The 26,485-nt window shown below is 38.5% G+C and overlaps 1 protein-coding gene across 1 annotated transcript; it reads right to left on the bottom strand.

Annotated features, from left to right (window-relative positions):
- Window positions 1-3,997: 3,997 nt before the first annotated feature.
- On the bottom strand, window positions 3,998-4,620 carry LOC127122588 (formin-like protein 14). The gene is made up of 2 exons (XM_051052897.1): window positions 4,525-4,620; window positions 3,998-4,387 (listed from the first exon to the last, which is right to left on the bottom strand). Exons 1-2 carry the CDS (start codon window positions 4,618-4,620, stop codon window positions 3,998-4,000), a joined length of 486 nt encoding a protein of 161 aa, XP_050908854.1.
- Window positions 4,621-26,485: the final 21,865 nt, after the last annotated feature.

Below are 26,485 nucleotides of genomic sequence, written 5' to 3' on the forward strand. Positions count from 1 at the left end.
GGGGATACGACTACAAAGCGAAGCGCAATCGCACGCTCGCAATGATGGACTGAACAGAGTCGCCACCGAACTTTATTTATTCCTAAAAAGGAAAGGGGAAATATCGATAAAACCCAAGACAAAAGGAAGGATAAGATATGGTCATCGCAACCAATATCAGGGTTCGGGAGTCGATTACGTGAGGGGAAGGTATTAGCACCCCTCACGTCCGTTGTACTCAACGGGAACCATTAGGTTAGTTGTGTGCGTTAGTGTTTAGTTGAAATATTAGGCTTTTCAAATTATTAGGTGGGAAAGAAAGAATAGAAGAGAGAAGAAATGTTTTTGGATTTTTTAACGAAGGACTAAACCTAAGTTTTTTTATTAGTGGGCCTGACAAGATTTACAAATCCTACTCCTACGTATCTCAATTGAGAAGTCAAGGCTTACGTAGTTCTGGGTAAAAAAATGTTTGTTTGTTGGTCGATTTTATCGAAAGCTATATTGTATTAATCGACGAAAACATTGTTTTACCCAAAAACAGATGAGGAGTGGACGCATACCACACATCGAACTGATTTATAAATCTACATTCGGAAAAGCGTCATTTATCTCTACTCAACAATCGTGGCCGAAACATTGTTTTGCATCACCTTAAGACAATATATCTTTTGTTTATGAAAAAGGTTTTTGATTAATCGCACGGCGGCGAGAAAAGAGTTTGATTGATTGGATGTATTTTGAGTGATGGCGAGAACTTGGATGAGCGAGATATACATCTCGAATCCTAGCCTCAGGAGTGCACGATATACACCATGTTCCACTTCCATCTTTATTGAAAGAGGTTAAGATAGGAATTAAGTATTTTGGAATTTGATTGAGAAAGGGTTTGAAGAAACCTCATTGACAATTTTAGACGATGGCGAGAGCTAAGATAGGCGAGGCATACGTCTCGAATCTTAATCTCAGGAGTGCACGGTATACACCATGTTCCATTTCCATCTTTATTGAAAAAGTGTTAAATAAGAATTAGGTATCTTGAGTTTTGTTGTGAAAATGACTTGACACTAGATCAAGTATTGATGAACGTTTAAGAGAAATTTGGATGAGTGTTTGAGAGAAAACAAAGTGGATAAATTTGGACGATGGCGAGAGCTAGGATTGGCGAGATATACATCTCGAATCCTAGTCTCAGGAGTGCGCGTTATACACCACGTTCCACTTCCATCTTTATTGAAAAAGTCTTAACTATGAATTAATATGTTTTTGAGTTTTTATCAGGAAAAATGGCTCGACGTTGAATCAAGCGTTTGATGAAAGTTTGAAAAAAAAAAGTGGAATAGAATTGGAGGGAGAAATGAATTGACTTGTTTATTGAGAAAATACACGACGTTGGATCGAGTCATATTTTTGTATTTTTTGGAAATGGTTGATTTTATTCTTGTGTTAGTATCTAACTAAACAGTCAAACAAATAAAGAAATAAAACAGTACAAAATTATTACACATCGGGGGAATGGGGTACATTTTGTCAAATGGGGATTCAAAATCATGAAATAATTAAATTGGTCCCAAACAACAAATAATGCAATGTATGAGTGTAAGTGCAAGAGAACCGGCTCATTGTAAGAAAGCCCAAGAGTAAGCTATGTGAGGTTGATGGCGATGCTTAAAAGCAATCGACTTACAAGGGTATGGAAATGGGCTCGACATTAAATCGAGAAAAAGTGTGATTTTAATAGTTTAAAGCGGTTTGAGTGGATGATGAAATTAAAGGAAATCAAACTTGTATTATCAAACAATAATGAAACTATGAGTATAGGAAAAAATTATAATAAAACATAACCATAAAAAAGATGAATGCTAAAAGAAATAAAATGCTACATATAGGTATTGAACCCACTCCGCTACATATAGGTATTGAAGCCACTCCACTAAAGGCCATGAAACCACCCCCTCTCCACTAGGCCATTTATGATTAGTTATTATTTACAAAAACCACTTGGGTATATAAACCAGAACAGATTGGAATAATTTTTTTTTAAAAAAATATAATAAAAACTAAAATGAAGTAGTCTGTTGGGTTTTCAAAAGAGAAGTTAATTGGTGGAAACAAACATGAATATGTTACGATTACCCATAAACCAAAGTTAATGACCAACTAAGGGAAACTAAATGGTCACTTAAATTAGGGGTGTTCGTGGTTCATGAACTGAACTGAACCAAACCACATTTATAGTTCAGTTCAGTTTATAATAACCATTTTATAAAAAATGCAGTTAATTGTTAAAATAGTTTAAATTCAGTTTAAAACTAGTTTATAACCGGTTTGTATTTATAAACTAGTTTATAATCAGTTTGCAATTATAAACCAAATTTATAATTTGAACTGTTTCAAAATCAATTTTTTTAATTTCATAAAAAATAATTAATTTAAAAAAAATGAAAATATTTATTTTTATAAAAAAACTTTTATTTATAAAAATTATTTAAAATTTTTATTTTTTTGAAAAAAAATCTGAATAGATATTTTGAAAATTTCATGCAAAAAAAAATATTTAAAAAAAAAATATTTTGAAAAAAATATTTTAAAAAAAATATTTTAATTTTAATTTTTTGGGGAAAAAAATTCAGAATAAATTTTTTTCGAATTTTATTTTTGGAAAAATAAAAAAAAATATTTTATTTTTATATTTCAAAAAATTTGGGAAAAAATTTCACTATAAAAATAATTTTATTCTGAAATTTTTATTTTTCAAAAAAAAATATTTTTTCAGAATTTTTTTATTTCGGAAAACAATAATTTTTTATTTTTCTGAAAAAAAAATTATTTCAAATTAAATTATATTTTTTTAATGAATAAAAAAAATTATTTTCAGAAAAAAATTATTTTTTATTTTATGGAATATAAAATATTTTATTTTCATATTTTTTTCTAAAAAAACTATATTTTTTTATAATTTTATTTTTAATTTTTAATAAAATATTTTTAATTTTTCATAATTATAAATATTGTTAATTTCTATTTTTTTTCACACTCAATAATTTTTCTTTTTTTTATTAAAAAAATTATAACTAAAGCAGTTTATAAAAGAAAACTAATTATGAACCGGTTTTAAACTGAATTATAATTGGTTAATTTAAATGGTTCAGTTCATTAACCATTCAAGTGGTTTAGTTATTTTATGGTGCAATGCAATTCAGTTTAGACATATAATTTGGTTAACCATATTTTTGCACACCTCTAACTTAAATGGAGTTAATGGTCTGTCTAATAATGTTTAATAAAGAGCAAAAAAAGAAATGAAAAGGGAGGACGCAAACGAATTCCAGAACTCATCTTCCTCCTCCCAAATCTCAATCTCAGAATCTCTCTACCTCAAACCTCTCTCAAACGAAATCTCTCTCTTGCTCTCAATCAGCGCTCCTCTCAAACACTCACCTCTCTCAGTCGCTCTCAAATCCGCTCATCATTGCTTACCCATCGCTCAACCTCGCTCACCCCAAACGCTCATCATCACTCACTCAGACGCTCAACAACGTTAACCAAAGAGAGCGCAAATCCATGGTTTCAAAGAGAGAAATCAAGTGGAAATCTCACCTTCGGCGACGACGACGGATCAGGTGAGCTTAAATCTTCTTCCTTCTGTCTTCAAATACCGGTTTTCTTTTGATTTGGGGATTAGGGTTCTTTTGTGGGGTTTGGTCCGCCTCCGATTTTCGTCCCCTAATCTGATTCGCCTTTTTCTATTTATGTTTCACAAATTAGGGTTTTTGATTTGGTATGATGGATCCAAGAAGTATCTCTGCCAAGTCCTTTCGGTGCTCAGAATTTGGATCGGCCTCTTTGATGCTAGATTTGGAAAAGGTATTCTGAACTCATGCTTTCTTCTTCGTTTTTGTCTTAATGCCAATTTGGGATTTCTGAAATTCTACAGCTTTGACTAATTTAATTTGTGTTTTACCGCAGTGAAACTTGGAGTATTCATGAGCAACTTCGGTTATTTGCAAAGCTCCGATTATGAACACGGGTTAAGTGTGTTATTGGCACTGTGTTTGCTGTTATACAATGTTGTAAGTGACTTCACATCAGCTTCGGCAAAATCAAGAAAATTCTTCAACACCTTGCAAAATCCTGAAGATATAGAACCATCGTTTTCAGAAGCAGTAAGTTCTTGCTCAACCTTCTCTGAACCTTTATGCACAACTTGCATCTTTTCAGCTAATGCTTCTAGTTGGATCTTAGAAGAAAACCAAATTGAGAAGATTCTATCAGTTCTGGCATTTTTCTCAGCAAGAAGCTTACACACATAATGTACTAAAGTCATTTTTTTATTTCTTGCACAGGTATCAGATAACTTGAGAAGACTGTCCAATTTGAATCCTACTGCTGATCCTCGGGCTGTTCCCTGACCAAAAGAAAAAGTGATTTTAAAAGCAAACACCCTTAACTTGGATTCTACTCGTGGAACCTTCATCAGCTCCATAAAAAAAACTGCTCACACTTTCCAAGCATATCCTTGTTCCCGGTATAGTTCTTCAGCACCTCCATCTCTTCCTTTGTAGGACAGAACTTGATGAGGTTCTCAACCTGATCAATATCCAGAACACAAGAATCCAATGCCAAAATTGCTTTAAGCATATCTGGTGAAGCGCCTACACTGTTTTCCCATGTTCTCGTGGTCCGGCTAATCGCGTGGAACTCTGGCAGGTTGATTCATCTTTTGTTCTATTGGATCCTTAAAATGGGACATTGTTGCACCCCTTAGAGTGGTTGGAGTTGCAGCGGTTAAATCACTAGGCGGCCTCGCACTTGACAGCAAAATTAACAACGGCAACAAGGTATTCTTTCTCAATTCTCAGATGCTTCAACGGTTGTCCACAAGAGATCACCGACAGTGCAAGCTTCGAAGACTTTCTACTGCGAAAGCTAAAGGTTCTTCAGGGCTAAATTCAAACGACCCATCACTTAAAACAAAAGGTAATCCTCCTCTTCTTGTAACAAAACCCGAGTGCCAACTTCTTTGAGACGCCTAAACATGACATCATTAAAGCTCTTTTTTCTTCTTTATTTGCATGGCATAACCGGATGAAAAGAGCTTTATCTGGTTGTGTTGATTCATGGAAAATCCGGGCATCAAATGCAGCGGCTAGAAGCAGCGATCATGCTCCCTAATTTCTCCTTCGAAGGTTGATTGAGTTGTAGCCTTATGAACTCTAGCTCTTCTCTCTTTTTTTATTTGCCCCACCAGATGCAGTGCTGTTGCAATCAAAGAATAGATCTGGTGGTGGATATCTCAAATTTGTATTATTATTGTTGGAGAAATATAACATGTTGATGTTGAAACTTGTGGTTGAAATGGTGATGGACAGCTTTGTGCAACAACCTCTTGGCAAACATGGTTTTGATGATGATGATATTTGTTTTTTTTTATTATAAGTTATTCATATGCCATGTGCATGGATGATAATGATTAAATGAATGAATGATTTGGAATATGAATGATAGTGTGGGAATCTTTAAACATGAATGAATGGAGAATCTCAATGTGAAATGAAGAAAATATGAAATGCAAATTTAAAATGTGACGAATGTAAAAATATGAAATAGTAAAATATGCGCATGAATGAAGCAGTATGTATGGAATTTCTTTGGATTATGAATGAATGTTTACTGAATTGTATTGAATGGAATTGGATATATTGAATGAAGGTTTGAAAGTTTGAATGAATGGTAAGGTTATGGTTATAGTTTGAATTTGATTGAAGCGAATGTAAAGAATAAGAATGGAGAGACCTTGGTTTATGAAATGGGTGTTTTGGTTATAAAATGGATTTGGATTTTTTTAGAAATAATCCAAGACTAATCTAAATGTCAATTAAAAAAATCAAAACAAACAATAAAAACCAATTAAAATCAAATTAATCTATAATTTGTTAAAACTACTTTGATGTCAAATTCCAACATTTATTTGGAAATTAAAAATCAATTAGAACTTGAATCATTAGTAAAAACACAATTAAGATTAATTTGAAATTCGGAATTTAGGCTTAATTTGAAATTAAAATCAAACTGAAAATAAGAAGTCAAATAATTAAAATCCATTTTATAATCAAAAGCACCATGATCAAAAAGGCCTAGAAAATGACCAATGTGTAACAAAAATATGGATTTGGGAATGGTCGGTTGCCTTTGGTCATGAATGTGTGCAAATGAACTTTAGGCCAAGTGCCAAAAAAAATGGAAAAAATTTAGGACCCAAATCAGGGTATGACAGTTGCCCCTATTTAAGCGTCTTCAACTAGAGAAATATGAAGCAGGACACTCTTCATATGATCATAGTGGGAGATGGTTAAATACTAAGAAGACCCGGATTTTGATCCTGAATCCCTATGACATGATGTGATATGATATGATATGACATGATATGATATTCATGGATGCATGATTTTTTTTTGTAATTTTTATCCATTAGGGATATGGTGGACCCTTAACAGGAGATGCTACTAGACAGACCAAACTACGGGGTATGCTGATGATCCACACGGAGACAGACAAATGGTAAAAAAACAAATTTGCTGGGGAAGACAACTCCTGCCGGAGAGACAGACACACAATGGGGAGTACTCAAAGTGAAATTTGATAAACGATACTTAGAATACAAGAGATTTCAGTAGTAAGTTCATATATGACCTACTAAAACCCGAATAAGAAAGAAAATGTCACAACAGGTTCAGATATGACTTGGCAATACTGGAATAAAGCACAACAAACAGGTTCATATTTGGAAATTAAAAATCAATTAGAACTTGAATCATTAGTAAAAACACAATTAAGATTAATTTGAAATTCGGAATTTAGGCTTAATTTGAAATTAAAATCAACTGAAATTAAGAAGTCAAATAATTAAAATCCATTTTATAATCAAAAGCACCATGATCAAAAAGGCCTAGACAATGACCAATGTGTAACAAAAATATGGATTTGGGAATGGTCGGTTGCCTTTGGTCATGAATGTGTGCAAATGAACTTTAGGCCAAGTGCCAAAAAAAATGGAAAAAATTCAGGACCCAAATGAGGGTATGACATCATGCTAGCTACCATGAACTCTGAGTTGCAAAAGCAACATGAGAACATGGCAGCGTTCGATATGATCGAACACCTGAAGATGCTCTATCAAGAGCAAGCAGGGCATGAAAGGTTTGAAGTTTCAAAAGCCCTTTTTCAAGGCAAGTTAGCTGAGGGAGCCCCTGTAGGTCCCCATGTGCTCAAGATGATTGGGTATGTGACAAAACCTTGAGAGCTTGGGTTTTCCCCTCGGAAAGGAACTTGCGACTGATTTGATCTTGCAATCTATGCCAAATAGATTCAGTCAATTTGTCCTAAATTTCAATATGAATGATATGGACAAATCTCTTCCTGAACTGCTAGCCGTGTTAAGAACTGCTGAGCATAATCTGAAGTCAAAAGGGAAGTCCAATCTGATGACCGGAAATGGAAAGAGATAGAACAAAAGACCCACCAAGCAAGGTGATAAAGGGAAAGGCAAGGAAGTTGCCAAACCCAAACCCACTGTTGCTGCTTTGAAGCCTAGTGGAGGCATATCAAAGGAAGGCATCTGCTTCCATTGCGGTAAGACCGGACATTGGAAGAGAAACTGCCCAAAGTACCTGGAAGATAAGAAGAATGGAGTAGAGACTTCAACTTCAGGTATTTTTGTTATTGAAATTAATTTATCTACTTCTGCATCATGGGTATTAGATATTGGTTGCGGTTCTCACATTTGTACCAATGTGCAGGGGCTAAAAAGGAGTAGAGATTTGGAAAAAGGTGAAGTTGACCTACCAGTTGGCAATGAAGCAAATGTTGTTGCTTTAGCCGTAGGAACTTATGTATTGACTTTACCTAGTGGTTTAATAATTCAGTTAGAGAACTGTTATTATGTACCTGCAATTAGCATGAAACCTAATGAGTTAAATCCAACTTACCTTTGGCATTGTCGATTAGGCCACATAAATGAGAAACACATTTCTAAACTCCATAAAGATGGACTCTTGGACTCTTTTGATTATGAATCATATGAGACATGCAAATCTTATTTAATTGGAAAGATGACAAAGTCTCCATTCACAGGAAAAGGTGAAAGAGCTAATGATCTTTTGGCCCTCATACATACTGATGTATGTGGACCACTGAACATACCAGCCAAAGGAGGTTTTCAGTACTTCATCACATTTACTGATGATTTTAGTAGATATGGTTATGTGTATTTAATGAAATACAAATTAGATTCCTTTGAAAAGTTCAAGGAAATCAAGAATGAAGTACAAAACCAACTAGGTAAGAATATTAAAACTCTTCGATCAGATCGAGGTGGTGAGTATTTAAGCCTAGAGTTTGATGACCATCTGAAAGAGTGTGGGATCCTATCCCAACTTACTCCTCCTGGAACACCCCAATGGAAGGGTGTATTTGAGAGAAGAAATTGAACCCTGTTAGACATGGTCCGATCCATGATGAGTCACGCCGATCTTCCAAACTCCTTTTGGGGACATGCACTATTGACAGCAGCTTACACACTTAACCGTGTTCCATCCAAAAAGGTTGAGAAGACACCATATGAGATATGAAGTGGTAAGAAACCACATATGTCTTACATGAAGATTTGAGGTTGCGAAGTTTATTTGAAACCACAAATTTCAACTAAGCTTGAGCCCAAATCTGACAAATGCTTATTTGTGGGGTATCCTAAAGAAACAAGAGGGTATTACTTCTACAATCCTTCTGAGGGCAAAGTGTTTGTCTCTCAAACTGGAGTTTTCCTAGAAAAGGATTTTATTTCCAGAGGAATCAGTGGGAGGAAAGTAGAGCTTGAAGAAATTCAAGAATCACAAAGCATTGATACACCTATGTAAGAATTAGAGCAGGAAACACAAGTAGTTGTGGAAGAGCAACCTGCTCAAGTAGAACAAGACCAGCGTAGGTCAAGTAGGATATGTCACCTACCTGAGAGATATGGATATCTCATAACTGATCAAGGTGATGTATTACTCATGGATCAAGATGAGTATGTGACCTACCAAGAGGCCATAACTGGTCCCGAGTCTAAGAAGTGGCTAGAAGCCATGAAATCTGAAATGGATTCTGTAGCGGTGTATTCGTCACTTTATGATTTATTGATTAAACCAAAAGAAAACATACAAAGAATCGAGTCGCCACCGCACTTTTATTTATCCAAAGGAATGGCTAAAAAACGAACAAAAGCCTAAGAAGTTTTACACATAGAAAACTAATGAAAAGATCAGAGATCTGGGTAAGGGGTTAATTACGCAATGGGAAGGTGTTAGGCACCCAAAACGTCCTAGGTACTCCTAGGGAGCCCTTTTCACACTTGTTGTACGAAATGTTATTTGTTTATGAAATATTTATTGTGCAAACATGGATTGAAGGGATGAGAAAAGAATATACAAGTTATTATTTTTGTGTTTGAACGGATGAACCCGTTGCCTACGTACCTTTCCATGGAAGGTAAGGATCAAAACACCGTAGTTCGGCTAAAAGATTTCCAAAAATATGAGTGGGTTCACTTTAAAACAAAAGCCCTAAGGTCTTTCGTTATCCACGGGAGAAAACTCAACCTTACATAAACAACAAGTCCACCATGTGAGAAAAGCTTCAACTTGCTAGTGAGGGGTTAACCCTATAATAAGCAAGGAAGTCTTACAATTCAATCACTAAGGACAAAAGGTGAGATTAACATCAACCAACTAGGATAAATCAAACCTATGGCTAATGTATGAAAACTTATCAAGAATGGACAAAGCCACAAAACAAATAAATGAGTGAAATTAACCAATTAGGATTTATTCACAAAAAATGGTCAAAGTATGATTAGAATTCAATTCAGAAGAAGTATTATGAAAATGAAGTTTGAAAAATCAAAGGCCTAAGGCCTAGGTTTCTAATTTGAAAAGAAGTGAAGATGTTTGCACAATAGTTTTCAGGTTTTGGTTAACATGCACATGGAGGTTTAAAGTAAAACTTCTTAGATGTTCACCTCTTGAGATCATATGTAGATGATTCAAGTGATTCCTTTGGAATAGGCAATAATGCAAATAAGCAAATAACAAGATCGATACCGGATGCCAATCAATGGACTTACACCAATCTCCTAAAACAAAACAATGATACCGGATGCCAATCAATGGACTTATACCAATCTCACAAACAAACATGGATACCGGATACCAATCAATGGATTTACACCAATCTCCTAAAACAAAACAATGATATCGGATGCCAATCAATGGACTTACACTAATCTCACAAAACAAACATGGATAGCGGATACCAATCATAGGATTTACACCAATCTCCTAAAACAAAACATGGATACCAGATGCCAATCAATGGATTTATACTAGTCTCCTACCATATCATGGGAACAACTGCCAAGTAATGGACTTATGCTTGTCTCCTCCATGGACAAAGCAAAATGCTACAAAGCAAAGTTTATGAAACGATATACAAATGATGATGATAAATGCACAAAGGCACACTCAAGCAAATATGCACAGGTGAATCAAGTAAGCAGACAATCAAGTCAGTTAGCACACACTATATACAATCAATTAGGCTCAAGCAAGGTTAGACTTTACAGTCAACTGGAATGGGGTATTTTTGTGCTCTTAACCCTAACATTGAGAGTTAGGGTGAAGCAGATGAAAAGGAGATGAGGGGTGTGCCTCATAGCTCTTATCCCTGGTCTGGGAGAGCTTTAAACAATAGAATGTGTGGGTGTTCAGAAAGTTGGAACTCTTCTCCACAAGTAATTTGACTCTATAAGATCTTGGGTTAATATCCACAATGCATCAACATGTTATGTGAGCAAAGTGGATGACACACTGAGTAGCAGGAGATGGATTACACATCTCTTTTATCTGCCAATTGCCTCATAAGAGGACTTTTCCTGCTTGGCACAAAAGATAAACAATCACAAGCATTGCCTCTTAAGGAGGACTTCAGACAGGTGCCTGCCCACATAACAGGACATGTCTTCCAGACTACATGAAGAAGAGAGGTTATACCTAAGTGGTTAAGCAACCAAGCAAAATCAAGTTCAAAGTGAACTTAAAGCAACTTATGTACCTGTGGAAACATCAAACAAATCAGTACAAAGTTCAGACAATCAAACAACAGTCAATAAGCAACAAACAATCCCAATGTACACAATGTGTAAACCAAAAGTCAAACTCAAATGAGTCAACATCAACCTACAAAACACACAAAGATTAGTAATCAAAGGCAAACAACAATGCTCAAGTGATGAAGCATCATTAACCAAGTAACTTGGATGTTCAACCTGAAATCAAAGCTTAAATGTGAGAGGCAAACCACTAGGTCAAAGCCTAGGGTCAAAGATGGAGAAAAAATTCAAAACAGAAGCTGAAAATTAACATGAATCAACTTCAAACACATCTTGAAACAATCCAAAAGGTCTCACATCAACATCATATACCAAAAGCATTTCATGATCAATTGAAGTTCAAGGCAATTTTAAAGCTCAAATATGATCAACCAGAATGAAAAATCTCAATTAAATCATAAATGATTCAAATAATTCCAACAAAATTCATGTTCAATCACAACATCCATAATATGCATCGCACAAAAAATCAGGACACTTGGAGATCATTTGGCAAGGCAAACACATCACATAAGTTGAACATCAAAAGGTGTGACAAAAATTGTCACACCAACTTCACATGATCATAAAACAGAAATGATAATTGATAAAAATACCAAATCAACACCAAAATGTCAAGGAACGTGTCTAGTTTCATCATGCAAATTTTCAGATTCATTGGATTAAAGACCAGCATATCACAAATGAATAAGCATGGCAAGGTACAAAATGGATACATAATCAAATTCCCTAGCACAAAATGAAATCCAGCCAAGCACAATTTATGGAAAAATGATCAAAAACTAATAGACAGAATAAGGAATGCAATGCAAAAAACCTCATAATTTTTGGATGATTTTTCAATTATATATGAATTTTTAAAGATGATGAAAAATTAAAAAAATATATGTGAAGCATGCACATGGCAAAGGAGGGAAAAGGAAAATCATGAAAGCATTTGAAATATTTGTTGCAGCCAAGGATCGAACACGGAGCGGATTTGAAAATGCAAGTGGCGCGCTGAATGAAACTCAGCGTTTCATTAAAGACGTGGCACAGTCAAAGAAATGGACCAATCAGGAAACAGCATGGCAATCAGCATGCACCAATCACAATCAACCCTATTCTAACACATTCAGAAACGGAAAAGCGTGGCCTATGGATCGAAAACGTTGCCAAAACATGAACATTGCAAGAAAATTCGTAGGTAACCTGGAAAATATGAAGAACACATGAAGAACACAATGAAGATCATGAAGATCTTCATCTGGATTTTCCAGAAAATCTCAAAGTGTACAGAAATTAAAAATGAGCATGGCATCGTGTAGATCTTTCATCATACATCAATAATCAACAAACATTTCATCAAGAAACCATCACACATGCATGAATCGAAGAGAAGAAGATTCAACATCAAAACTTTAAACAAGCAGATCTCACTCAAAACAGCATGGATTTTCATGATTCGAAGCTCAAATTACTCAGCATCAAGAGATCTATAACAACATCACAACAATTTTAAGAATTAAGAAGGTTGATTCATAACCTCTTGAAGAGCAGATCTGGAATCCTCGAGCTATAGGCCTTGGCAATGCTTCAATACTCCTCCAGGATGCTTGTACAAGTGATTGGAAGAGAAAATAGAGCTCAATTGCACACGATCTCACCAAAATCTTGATTCACCATTGTTGCTTCAAGCTTCACAAATGCTTCAATACTGCACCAATCCTCTTGCTTCCACGTGCAAAACTACTCAGGAACACTTCATAAACAAGGATCAAGCAATGGAAATGGATTGAATGTGAAGAAAATGCAAGAAATTTTTGAGAGAAAATTTGAGAGTTCTAGATCTAGATCTGAAATTGTGATTGTTAATGCTGAAAACAGTTAGGTTTTGGTATATATATGTAATGTTAATCCCTCTTTTAATCATGCTTTGGCCAATGGTAGTTGTAATTAACAAAATAAGGTGTAAGTGCAAAAATGGGATTTTCACCCTATGCATGAAATGCATGGTGAACAGTGCACGAAATTGCCTTCAAATCCACTTAAAATTCTGTTTTGGAGCTAAAGGCAATGGTGAAATGCTTAAACAATGCACCAATTTTAAATTTCATAATTTCCCTCCAAAAATTAAGTGAATTGGCAAATGTTCATATGATGATAATGCATGTTATGTAATGCAATATTTGGAAATTATAGGTCAAAATAAGAACAATGCAAAAAGAGCCATCCAATTTGGAGCTTTGGTTGAGAAGTTATGCCCATTTGAATCTTCAAGTACACCTTGCCATGTTTTGATCATATTTCCTTAACCACACATGAGAATTTGATGATCTTGGACTTTTTGGAAATGGGAGAGAAATATCTACAACTTTCATGTTCAACAAAATTTCATTTGAAGCTATTTTTGTGATGTAATTTAAAGTTGAATTTAGGTTAAAACCTTTCCATTTTTGGCAAATTTGAATTATAGGTCACTTTCTATTTTTGGAAAGTTTTGACCTGACTTTATTTTCTTCAATATTGATGTTTGAAATGTCAAATGAGACTTGTTTGAACATGAATGAAGTATTTCTAATCACTTCCCACCTCCAAATCCACAGTTGACTTGGCAGTTGACTTTCTAGGTCTTCAGTTGACCTGGCCAGTGTTCTGATGAGATTCAAGCCTCTACCACTTGGGATTTTGCTTCAAAATGACATCATAGCTCATATGAACTCTTGTGAATTATTGTGGGGTCCAAATCTCAAGAATGACCATCATCTATTGCTCAATGAATGCCTTTGATTGCTTTGACCTGTTATTGCTTCATCTGCAAGACAAAGGTTAGATGACATATTTTTGTACTTTTGGTTAGTGATAAAAGGAAAAGCAATGATATACAAATGCAAAACATGCTTGGTGATCAAGAACCACTCTCAAAAAGATATCCCACCCACAGGGAAGAAGGAAAGGTGCACAATGATCCTTGAGGCAATGAAATGATATGATATGATGCTATGAGGGATCTTGGGGACAAAATTGGGGTCTTACAGATGCCCCTATTTAAGGTCATTCTAACCGGAGAAGTGAAGTTTAGAAATCTTCATCTCGACACGGTAGAATGAGCTTAAATAGCAGAAATGAGACAAATTTTGGTCCCTAAGAGACCTCATGATGCAGATGTATGCATGCAAAAGAAACAACTCTGTGGGGAATATGGGTCCATAAAGAAGGAAAGACGATCCATCGGAGTAATACACTCACCAGGAACAGAGACTCTAACAGGACTCTTATGGGGAAAAAGAAAAAGAAAAGAATGCGTGAGCAGGACACGACTTTGAATTAGGAAAAAACAACAACTAGATACTGCGTGAACAAGATACGACTAGACTGAAGACCTCACTGGGGAGAGAAGGACTCAAACAAGGAAAAGAAGAATTCCAAAGGAAAACACATCCATTGGAAAGACTCAAGCTGACTCAAGCTATCCACAAAGGATACTTCGGATAAAAATCCATACTCGGACTGGGGAAAGATTCACACAGAACCTCCCTGCCGGGGAAAAATTGCATATATTGGGGGACGCCAATACAGCAAAAGGGTAAAATCACAAAGGAAACTCCATTGGAGAAAGTCTAACAAAGAGACTCTCCTGGAGAAGCAACAAAGAAATGAGGTGTTACCGATATAAGGGTAACAAACTCAGGAAGAATGAATATCTAAGACCGGTATAAGGGTGAGAGATATCAATCAACCAAACATCTGAGAGAAACCTGAAAAAGGTACATCAACTCAGGAAAATCTGATTCCACAGGGGACCAAGATCATAATAGGGAGCAGAAAGGAAGGAACACCAGGGATACCGGCTACTGGGTATATAATAGGTGACCGACCAAAGCGTGAATTGGAATATATGCCAAAACACTCATCATCCGAAAGGAGGGCTTGAAAAAGCAAATCGACTTATAGGATGGACATTCGAATCCGCAACGGGAAAACGAATCTTACTCAGCTGGGGAAACAAACCCAAAGAGCGCATGAGATATAATGTCCATTACCGTCAGAACATGGATAGTATACTCGCATGAGATATATTATCTATTACCGTCAGAACGTAGACAATATACTCGCATGGAAGGAGCACCAGGGATACCGGTTACTCGGTATATAATAGGTGACCTACCGAAACGTGAATTGGTATATATGCCAAAACACTCATCATCCTGAAAAGAGCAAAACGCAAACTTATCAAAGGATGGATATTCGATTCTACAAAGAATACAAATCTTACTCCACTGGGGAAAATCAACAAAGGATTCCAACCAAAGAGCGAAAGAGATATATCATTCATTACCGTCAGAACGTGAATAATACACTCGAAAAGGAAGAGACACCAGAGATACCGGTTACTGGGTATATAATAGGTGGCCAACCACAAAGAGAAACAATCGTTACGAACAACAACAGGGTAAACGAAAGACAACTCGCAGGGGATAAATTGCAAGCATCCGACAATTATCCAAGAAACAAAGAATATTCGATTCCGCAAAGGAATAACGAATCTTACTCGACTAGGGAAACACAACAGGCTTCGACTGAAGAGTGCATGAGATATATTATCCATTACCGTCAGAACGTGGATAACATACTCGCATGGAAGATTATCCACAACCGGCTACTGGGTTAATAAAGGATAAATCAACCGAAAGGAAAGGAATCGGGATACCAACTAGGTATATAATGATGACCGACCAAAGGGAGCAATAATCATTACCAAGCGAAAGGGTAAATGAAAGACGACCCGCTGGGCATGAATTGCATAAACAACAATTATCCACAAGGACTTGCTGGGGATACAACTGCTAGCAAACGGAAAATATCCAGAAGCAAGGAGGGAGTATCAACATTGAATATTGAATGAAGATAACCACAAAGAGTAACCATCATCAGTTAGGATGAACAACAAGGTTAACTCTGCAAAGAGGAGAAATTAGGGTTTACAACTACCGAGTACGGGGTAGAAGACCAAAACTCTGGCTAAGGATAAAATTGCTAGCAACCGGCAATTATCCACAAGAAAGCACAGACTCCGTTGGGAATAAAAACCACAACAACATAGGATTTACAACTACCGAATACGGGGTAGAAGACCACAAAAATCCATCATCAACCCAGAATGAACCATAAAGGTCACCTCTGCTAGGGGAAAAGAGATAGGACTTACAACTACCGAATACGGGGTAGTAGCTAACAACTCTGATGAGGATAAAAAGTTAGGGTTTACATCTACCGAATACAGGGTAGAAAACCACAACGTCCGCGTGGGAATGAATGAATCACAATTCCGTACGGGAAACAAAATAGGGTTTATAACAAACCACCAACTGTTGAGGAGCAGAAAAACTAGGATTTATAACTACCGACTACTGGGTAGAAAACCAATCAACTCTTGCTGAGGAATAAAAGGTATATAACCACAAATTCCGCCAAGAGGCAAGGGGAACATAGGACTTACAACTACCGGTATAAGGGTAGAGGCCCAAAAGATTCCGCTGGGGGTAAAAAGAATTATTACCAGTTACTGGGCAATTCATTCATTTATTCCACAGGGAAACACAAGAAACAGTTGACAAATGCCAATTCAGGATCAAACCGAAAAGACAAACTGAAATAAGACTCGTCCTATGAGGATATAACTCAATAGGAAGATTCATCCCAATATATGTGTTGGGAGGAAACGGAAGAAACCATCATCCACGAGGATATATCTCAGTGGGGAACTGCAGAAGGAAAGACAAACACTTTCTGCTTATGGGCTGACTCTATATTGAGAGATTAAACACCCGACATCTGCTTGGGGGAGATCTACTGGAGATCTATATCACCCATAGCAGGAGACAACAAACAAAAGATATATAGCAAAAAAATGCAACATGAATATCTGAATGTTTATGAGTATGCATGAATATGCGTAATTTATGTTTGATGAATGCTGACAAAACAGACATATCTAACACAAACAGGGTCCAGGAATCAAACGCCTGGTACTACACTTCCAGAGGAAAATCCAAGAAATCCAACTGGAGAGCCAATCTGCTGGAGATCTACATGCTAAAAGCAAAGATCTGCGGGGAGGCCAAAGATCAGAGATATCAGGAAATCACAAAATCTCTGGGTGATGGATCAATAAACAACCCAACTAGGGAACGGACGTTCACAACAGGCAGAAACTGCCACCAAAACAAGTCTGTTGGGGAAACGGAGAGATCCCGAGATTTATGCAGGGGGATTCTCAGTATCAACTTGGAAACAAGAGTTCACTGCACAAGCAAGAACCGCTGAAGATAACGAAACACACAAGTAGAATCTAGCTGCACAAGCAACTCTACTGGGGAAACTGTCAGCCACTCCGTTGGGGATAAACCCACTGAGGGAAAAAATAGATCGCCAAAAAGTAGATTCTGCAACAAGCCACTCTACTAGGGATCAAAAGCATCAGGGAATCAACCAAATCCATGGATGATAGATCACCAACCAATCCCACTGGGGAAACAGAGATTTCAACAGGCAGAAACGGCCACAAAAGCAACTCTGTTGAGGATACCAACTCTGGCGGGGATTCTAACTCTGTTGGAGATACCAACTCTATTGAGGAATCACATAGATACAATCCACCATACCACAAATCTACTGGTGGTTCCACTAGGGATGAGGAGGAGAGCTGGGGATCAACCACCAAATGCTGAACCTTCCAAGAGAATCCCAACAACCGCGGAGGAGGAAAATAAACACTGCTCTGCTGAAGGGATAAGAGGTGAAAACCTCAACAAGCGCTTCGATGGGGAGGAATAACACACATGAAACGTATCGTATCAACAATTCTGCTAGCGACTGTGCTGAGGAAAGTGATGAAATACCGGGATGTCGACCCATACACCACTGAATCTTCCAAAAGGAAAACAACCATGCTGAGGAGAGAATACTGTTGGAGAGGACTGTGAAGTCTATAACCAACACTCTGCTTGGGGAACAACCCCAACAAAGCTCTGCTTGGGGAACAACCCCAACAACAAAATCTGGAAAAAGAGGATACAACCATGCCAGGAATATGAACAAATGTCTTACTTGTTGAAAATCATGCCACCCTTGGGAGAGCACTGAGAAATTCTTGAGTATCCTTTTATCATTGTGAATGTTCACTTTGTTTAAAACAACAAATTTCGAAAAAAATTATTTGTTTAAAACAATGATATTTTATCAATTAAAACATGCAAAACATTTGTTAAATTGAAACAAATAAGAGTGCAAATAATTGGATAAAAGCTCAAATTGATTTGATGGAATGGTAGCCTGCAAATGGCAAGACTCCATAGATCTGTACAAATTTGAAATAAGTGATATATATTGGAAGAGGGCTACATTGAACATAATGATCCTTTCTCTACCAATTTGAATCTCGATGTATTCGAAGCTTCAGTCGACAACGAATCGAGAATCTCTGACGAAAAGACAGTTGCGGAACAGAAAGTCTTGTCAGGATGCAGTTACTTGCCATATCCCTAATTTTTGCCTAGATTGCCCCAGGGTGAGGTACTCAATCTAGAGGGATGCAAATATCATCATTTTTTTTATGTCTCTAATTTTTGCCTGGATTGCCCTTTCGAGTTCTCCACCGAGACGCTCATTTTTGCCTAAGCCGCCCTTTCGAGTTTTCAACTTAGCGAGCTATTCTGTTTTTCTTTTGCAATTTTTTTTAGGCCAAGTATTTCTTGACTGCATCTGAATTCACAGGACGAGTGAAATCCTCCCCATCCATTGTTGTAAGCATCAAAGCACCGCCTGAAAAGGCTCTCTTAACAACATATGGACCTTCATAGTTTGGAGTCCACTTGCCCCTGGAATCGGGCGCGAAAGACAAGACTTTCTTGAGCACGGGGTCACCTTCTCGGAACACACGAGGCTTGACCTTCTTATCGAATGCTTTCTTCATTCTCTGCTGATATAACTGACCATGGCACATGGCAGTCAATCGCTTCTCTTCAATCAAATTCAATTGGTCAAAACGACTCTGAACCCATTCAGCATCAGTCAACTTGGGCTTTTTGAGGGTATACTTTTTTTTATTCTCTTCTTTTTTTATTTTGACTTTATTTTTTTCAATTTTTCACCCCTCTCTTTTTCTTTCTGATTGCATTTGTAATGCCCCAATTTGACTGTATTGCTGATTCTCATGATACAGCTGAATGAGCTTCTTTTCGTGCTCAAGAAGACGGGTAATCTCATCAGGAATCCCTTCAATATCATCTTCCTCTACCTCGAATACAGGGAATTCAAATTTGGGAGATGGCGTTGGATCATTATGTTCAATGGGTTTAGAAATCCCTGCATAATGATTTTGGATAATAAAAAACTTTAGAATTTAAACAAGCAAATCATTATGCAGATGAAAAGATTGCTTTTATTCTTGTTTTTAGGGTTTTTTGTGATCACTGATTTCATGCAAAAGCAAAAAGTGAAAACAAATGGAAAAACAAATGTTTAACAATGCATTAATTGAATGAAATATCATTGTATAAATGATGCCAACAATGTCATCACTTCTCCTTTTGGCATGGGAGAAGGGTTTTTTTAAACAAAGTGAACATATTACGCTGACTTATGAATGACCGTAGGAACATCCACAGCGACCCAATTATGGCAGATCCCGCCAGGGATAACAAAATTGCTCAAGTCCTCTGCATCCTCTTCTAGAATAGCAGCAATTTCTTCAGTCTGATCAGCATGGATGAAACCTCCACTCTTGAACAACCCTTGCTCATTGAATGCCCCAGAAGAATAGCCAATGCCAGCCCGACATTTATTGTCTTCAAGCTCGATCATCTTCCCTAAGCCAGCAACTGCACCACATTCAATGGCTAGTTTCGTATCGCGGTAGGAAGCAAATGAAGGAGACTTCTTCTCAATCGGCTCAACAATAGATAAAGCTTGGAACGGCGTTCCAACTTCATCCTCAACATCAATATATGAGAAAGAAGACAAGTGGCTAACCAGGAGAGCCTTTTCTCCCCCTACCACAACCAATTTCTTATTCTTGACGAATTTCAGCTTCTGGTGTAGGGTGGATGTCACGGCGCCAGCCTCATGAATCCATGGTCTACCAAGGAGACAGCTATAAGATGGGTGGATATCCATAACCTGGAAGGTAACTTGGAAATCACTTGGTCCAATTTTGATTGGGAGATCAACTTCCCCAATCACGGTCTTGCCCGACCCATCAAAAGCCTTCACAACAACACCACTCTGCCTCATGGGAGGTCCCTGGTATGACAATCTCGAAAGAGTGGTCTTCGGCAATACATTCAAAGATGACCCAGTGTCCACCAGCACGTTGGACATGGCATCAGTCTTGCAGTTCATAGAGATATGTAAAGCCATGTTGTGGTCTCTTCCCTCCTCAGGGAGATCAGCGTCACAAAAACTCAAGGTGTTGCAAGCAGTGATGTTTGCAACAATACTATCAAACTGTTCAATGGTGACATCATGATCAACATAAGCTAGGTCTAATACTTTCTGCAGAGCCTCCCTATGGGGTTCTGAATTCAGAAGCAAAGATAACACGGAGATCTTGGACGGCGTTTGTAGAAGCTGGTCTACAACGTTGTACTCACTCTTCTTGATGAGCCTCAGCATCTCATCACAGTCTTCATTCACAATGCCACTCGGGTCAACAGAAGAAACAGGAGTCTTTTGTACAGAGGAGGGTTTGGCAACAGGTGCCGGATTCTGAACATTCACCGCAGTCCCAACCGGACGCTCAGCAGAATCAGAAACAACAGCTCTAGCCTGAGGCTTCGGTGCTGAAAACACACGACCACTACGGGTCAACCCGCTCACGTCAGCAATATTAACAACGGAAGTTGAAGGCAACGACACTTCTTTTCCATCTTCCACAAGATTGTATCGGAAGGGAATTGCTTTATCCGAAGAATAAGGCACAGGGCCTGTAGGCTTGATTACCAGAGAAGGAGAAACCTTCGGCTTGCTACCATCATAACGGATGACAACAGGCTCGGGCAATTTGAACACAGGAGAAATCACATTCACTTCTGGTTCGTCTTCATCGACATTTCAATTCTGCAGAATCTCAATGGTACCCTCATCCAACAGCTCTTGAAGCTCTCTTCGCACTTGGCGACAACCCAATCTATTGACGGAGCAAATACGACATCTGTCATGGTCATGCTCCATATGACTGTACTGACACAGCAGACGATGCAACTCGACCAATGACTGTCGAATATGGCTCACATATTTGACTTTAAACTTGCCAGGGCAACCTTGGACCATGTTAACCGACTTCCCATGCTCGGGCAATGGGTTCTTCGTAACATTCGGGCCCGAGTCCTCAAAGCTCAGAATGCCGCATCTCATAAGGTCTTGCACCTTAGTTTTCAATGGATAGCAGTTTTCGATGTTGTGTCCCGGAGCACCGGAATGATAAACACAATGTTGATCGGGCTTGTACCACCACTACGGGTTAGCAGGTACAGCCGGAGGCTCTCTGGGAGTAACCAGTCTCCACTCCAATAAAGAGGGATATAATTCAGCATATGACATAGGAATGGGATCGAAACTGATCTTCTTCCTATCATAATTCAAGTTAGCCTGATTACTGGTGCTGCCACGAGGCTGGTAAGCCTGTTGCTATGGACGATGTTGCTGTTGATACTGAGGTTGCTGCTGATGCTGATGATTGGGCTGCTGATATTGCTGGGAATTATCTCTGAAGACAGGTGTTATATGAGCCACCTGGTGCTGGCTGCTGGCATGACGCACAGGCTTCCTCTTGGCAGAGGGTCTTCTAGGTTTAGCATGAGATTGCACAGCATGTGCCTCCCCATTTTTCTTCTTAAACGCCCCATATCGTTTAGAAGAGCTCTCATCTTTAGACAACCGTCCTTCTCGGACACCTTCCTCCAAACGCATCCCCATGTTCACCATTTCGGTGAAATCAGAGGGAGCACTAGCAACCATCCGCTCATAATAAAATGAACTAAGAGTCTTCAGAAAGATCTTAGTCATCTCTTTCTCTTCCAGCGGAGGAGTAATCTGAGCTGCCAGCTCTCGCCACCTCTGGGCGTATTCCTTGAATGTCTCTTTATCCTTCTGAGACATGGCCCTGAGTTGATCACGGTCAGGAGCCATATCAACATTATACTTGTATTGCTTGACGAAGGCTTCGCCAAGATCGTTGAAGGATCGGATGTTTGCACTATCAAGGCTCATATACCACCGAAGAGCTGCACCAGACAAACTATCCTGAAAGTAATGAATCAGCAGCTGATCATTATCAGTTTGAGTAGACATTTTCCTGCCGTACATGACCAGGTGAGCGAGAGGGAAGGTGTTCCCCTTATACTTCTCAAAGTCAGGGACTTTGAATTTGATGGGAATCTTCACACCGGGAACCAGGCATAACTCGGCAGCAGACTTGCCGAACAAATCTTTCCCTCGGAGGGTCTTCAATTCCTTACGGAGCTCGAGGAATTGGTCATTCATCGCATCCATTTTCTCATTAACATCTGGGCCTTCAGACGACTCAGAATGATAGATGGTGTCGTCTACCCTGGGAATGGTATGCACGACAGGAGGAGGAGCAGCAAGGACCGGGCTAGATGCCGGCATGGAAGCAAAGGTAGGAGCTGGAATATCTGGCATGAAACCAGGAGGCATACCCCACGGAAACCCGGCTGGCATGGCATGCGGCACAAAATGAGCACTAGCAGCTGGCACAGTCGAAGAGACCACTTCTGATATAACAGTCCTCTGGGGAGGAGTTGCAAGAGGTGGAGATGGTTGATTCTGGGCAGCTAGAAATTGCTCCATCAGAGCACCCAGTCTGGCGACTTCTTCCTTCAGCTCTCTGTTCTCTTGTTCTAATTGATCCATCACTCTTGCAGAATTGGCTCTGGTATAGTACCGGTGAGTCAGCTTGTCTTCAAAATAAATGAAGAGCACAGAGTTAGGCCACAGACAAGAAGACCCGAACAACCTGCTTATGCAAGATGATGCATGCAATGCTTGTGCATATGCTTTGTTTTTATTTCAAGGAACTTTTAGGGTTCTATTTGCAATTTTTCGAAATTTAAAGCATTTAATCGCATATGGAAAAATATCTCATTAAATATATTCAAGACAAAGAAGTACAGCATTGTTGATTATATTACAAGGGAAAAGGAAAATGAATATCCTATGGATCCCTAGAAGCTCGAGATGCTGGAAGACGAGATACACAAAGCTTCTTGATCTCTCTCTCATATGCTGCTTCCATATCCGCTTTCTCCTTAGCTAGTCGATCATACTTCCTCTTCCAGAATTTGGAAGACTGAGGAAGCAGAGAAGTCCAGGTATCATTCGGATCATCTATCACCTGATGCTCGAGGAATTCGATCAGAGCGTCCTTCTCCTTAATTTGCTGAAGCAACTCTTCTCTTTCACGGATCCGAGCACGTGAAAGGTGTTCTTCTCTCGACTCCTCTACGCCTTGGTTAGGGAGGGTTGAAGGCCCAGCCACAACCAACGGTGTAGGTCTCGGATAATCATATGGCATAAGATACTCAGATGCTCTCTGTCTAACCCAAGAAGTATATGGCTCCAAAGCAATGCAGTTCTTCGGACCCAACTCATTTCTACCCTTCTTGGGGATCTTGCGCCAAGCGCGGACCATCCTGGCTTTCAGACCTTGGGGATTTTTACCCTCCTGAAAGAACACACCTTCTAACAGAATGTTATGAGGTTTATCCTTTAGGGGGAACCCAAGCTGACGGCATGCTAAGATAGGATTGTAGCTGATCCCACCACATGTACCAAGAAGAGGCACATTAGGGAATTCACCACAATAATCAATGATCTGAACAGTATCATACACGCGGTCATACCAAGAGATATCATCATTAGTGAGAGACATAAGTCTCGTAGACCACCGTAGACATCCCTTGTTCTCCTTGAAAGCAACCGTCTGCGGTAAGTGAGAAATAAACCACTTATACAACAGAGGCAAACAACACACAATAACTCCTCCACCCTTTGCATTCCTCAGGTGCAAAGAGAAATAGGTATCACCCAACAGAGTCGGAACGGGATTAAGAACTGAAAAGATCCTAATGGCGTTCACATCCACAAATTTGTCGATGTTGGGGAACAATACCAAACCATAGATGAGCAGCACGAATAAAGCCTCAAAGGCATCCTCACTCATGGCCTTCCCATAAACGGTAGCTTGAGCGATGAGGAAATCAGAAGGAAGACCCTGAATTCCACCTTTGGTGGTTATATGCGCTTCAATAAGGGATTCATCTATGTGCAACAAGTCTGCAATTTCCCGAGAAGTCGGAATACTCTCTAAGCCACTGAACGGCACTTGATCCAGAATAGGGATACCCACAAGATGAGCATACTCCTCGAGCGTAGGCAACAGCTGGAAGTCCGGAAAAGAGAAGCAATGGTACAGAGGATCATAGAACTGTGCCAAAGTACTCATCAACCCTTCGTCAACCTGAGTAGTCAACAGAGGCAGAAGCTTCCCATAGCGAGCTTTGAAACCCAAGGGATCTAATACATAGGATGTCAGATTCCTTAACTCTTTCAGATCAGGCTGTCTAAAGCTGTACTTCTTTGTATGCCTTTTTGGTCTTTCCATGTCTGAAAATTTTGCAAATAAACCCTTTAAGTTCCTTGAAAATTTTCTGATTTTTTCTGATGACATGAATGCAGATGAATGCATGAATGCATGAATGAAGCAATCACACTCAAGGATCAAGCAAATCACACCAGACAAAGGTCATGGGAAAGCTCATAGCATCCTTAATATCAATCATCCATTTTGGTGGATTATGGTTTTCACCTTATCAACACCCAAGTTCCATTGATATTAACAATACATGAACCGGCTCAATCATCCTTAATATCAATCATCCATTTTGGTGGATTACGGTTTTCACCTTATCGACACCCAAGTTCCATTGATATTAAGGATATCTGAACGACTCAACCATGAATCACGGGTTTGTTGAGAGTCACGAGCATGGAGTCTCGGTTAAGAACCACCCAAAGGGAGTGTACTAGGGTTTAAACCTGCCGAGCATGTTCTACCAGAGGTTCCCATAGTCATCATCCCATCTTTCGAATATTATCGGAGGAACGAATACTTGTATTCCAAAAATATTCTCAAGAGAGACTCTTATGAGTGTAGTATCGCGTAACAATCGCATCAGATCTGACATCTGAACGACCTCCGCACTACGTCCTAAAAATAGGCCAAGATGGCTTGGTAAACTAAGGTCATTGGCTTCTAAGGCACATGATTGAAAGAATAATGCCTAACCACAAATAACTTGTGTGACATTATTAATCCAACATGACCTCCACCAAGTGAATGGACTCACAAGTCAACTTGTTAAGGAATACTCCACACAAGTCGACAAGACTATGCCATTCTCCTATCCTAAGGTGCACTCGAGTTCGGGTATAGAACTCATCTCACAGAGACCACCAAGCAAACAACAATTGTATATCAAGCAATTCAAACATTACAATCAATACAGTTATCCCAAATTGTACAAAAATATGTCAAATAACAAATAAACAATATCATACAACAAGGGTGAAGAGTAGGCAAAACCCACTGAGGAAGGTCTAATGTTGTCCCCAGCAGAGTCGCCACTTTTCTATAGTGGTGTATTCGTCACTTTATGATTTATTGATTAAACCAAAAGCAAAGCATACAAAGAATCGAGTCGCCACCGCACTTTTATTTATCCAAAGGAATGGCTAAAAAGCGAACAAAAGCCTAAGAAGTTTTACACATAGAAAACTAATGAAAAGATCAGAGATCTGGGTAAGGGGTTAATTACGCAATGGGAAGGTGTTAGGCACCCAAAACGTCCTAGGTACTCCTAGGGAGCCCTTTTCACACTTGTTGTACGAAATGTTATTTGTTTATGAAATATTTATTGTGCAAACATGGATTGAAGGGATGAGAAAAGAATATACAAGTTAATATTTATTTGTTGATCAAAACGCCGTAGTTCGGCTAAAAGATTTCCAAAAATATGAGTGGGTTCATTTTAAAACAAAAGCCCTAAGGTCTTTCGTTATCCACGGGAGAAAACTCAACCTTACATAAACAACAAGTCCACCATGTGAGAAAAGCTTCAACTTGCTAGTGAGGGGTTAACCCTATAATAAGCAAGGAAGTCTTACAATTCAATCACTAAGGACAAAAGGTGAGATTAACATCAACCAACTAGGATAAATCAAACCTATGGCTAATGTATG

Source organism: Lathyrus oleraceus, chromosome 2, assembly GCF_024323335.1.
Source record: "Lathyrus oleraceus cultivar Zhongwan6 chromosome 2, CAAS_Psat_ZW6_1.0, whole genome shotgun sequence".
Classification (NCBI taxonomy): domain Eukaryota; kingdom Viridiplantae; phylum Streptophyta; class Magnoliopsida; order Fabales; family Fabaceae; genus Lathyrus; species Lathyrus oleraceus.

Coding starts and splice junctions, on each gene's coding strand:
- LOC127122588 (XM_051052897.1), bottom strand. CDS start 4,620: ATGCTTAAAGCAATTTTGGCATTGGATTCTTGTGTTCTGGATATTGAT. Junction 4,388..4,524: donor CTACAAAGGAAGAGATGGAG/GTGCTGAAGAAC, acceptor TCTTTTGGTCAG/GGAACAGCCCGAGGATCAGC.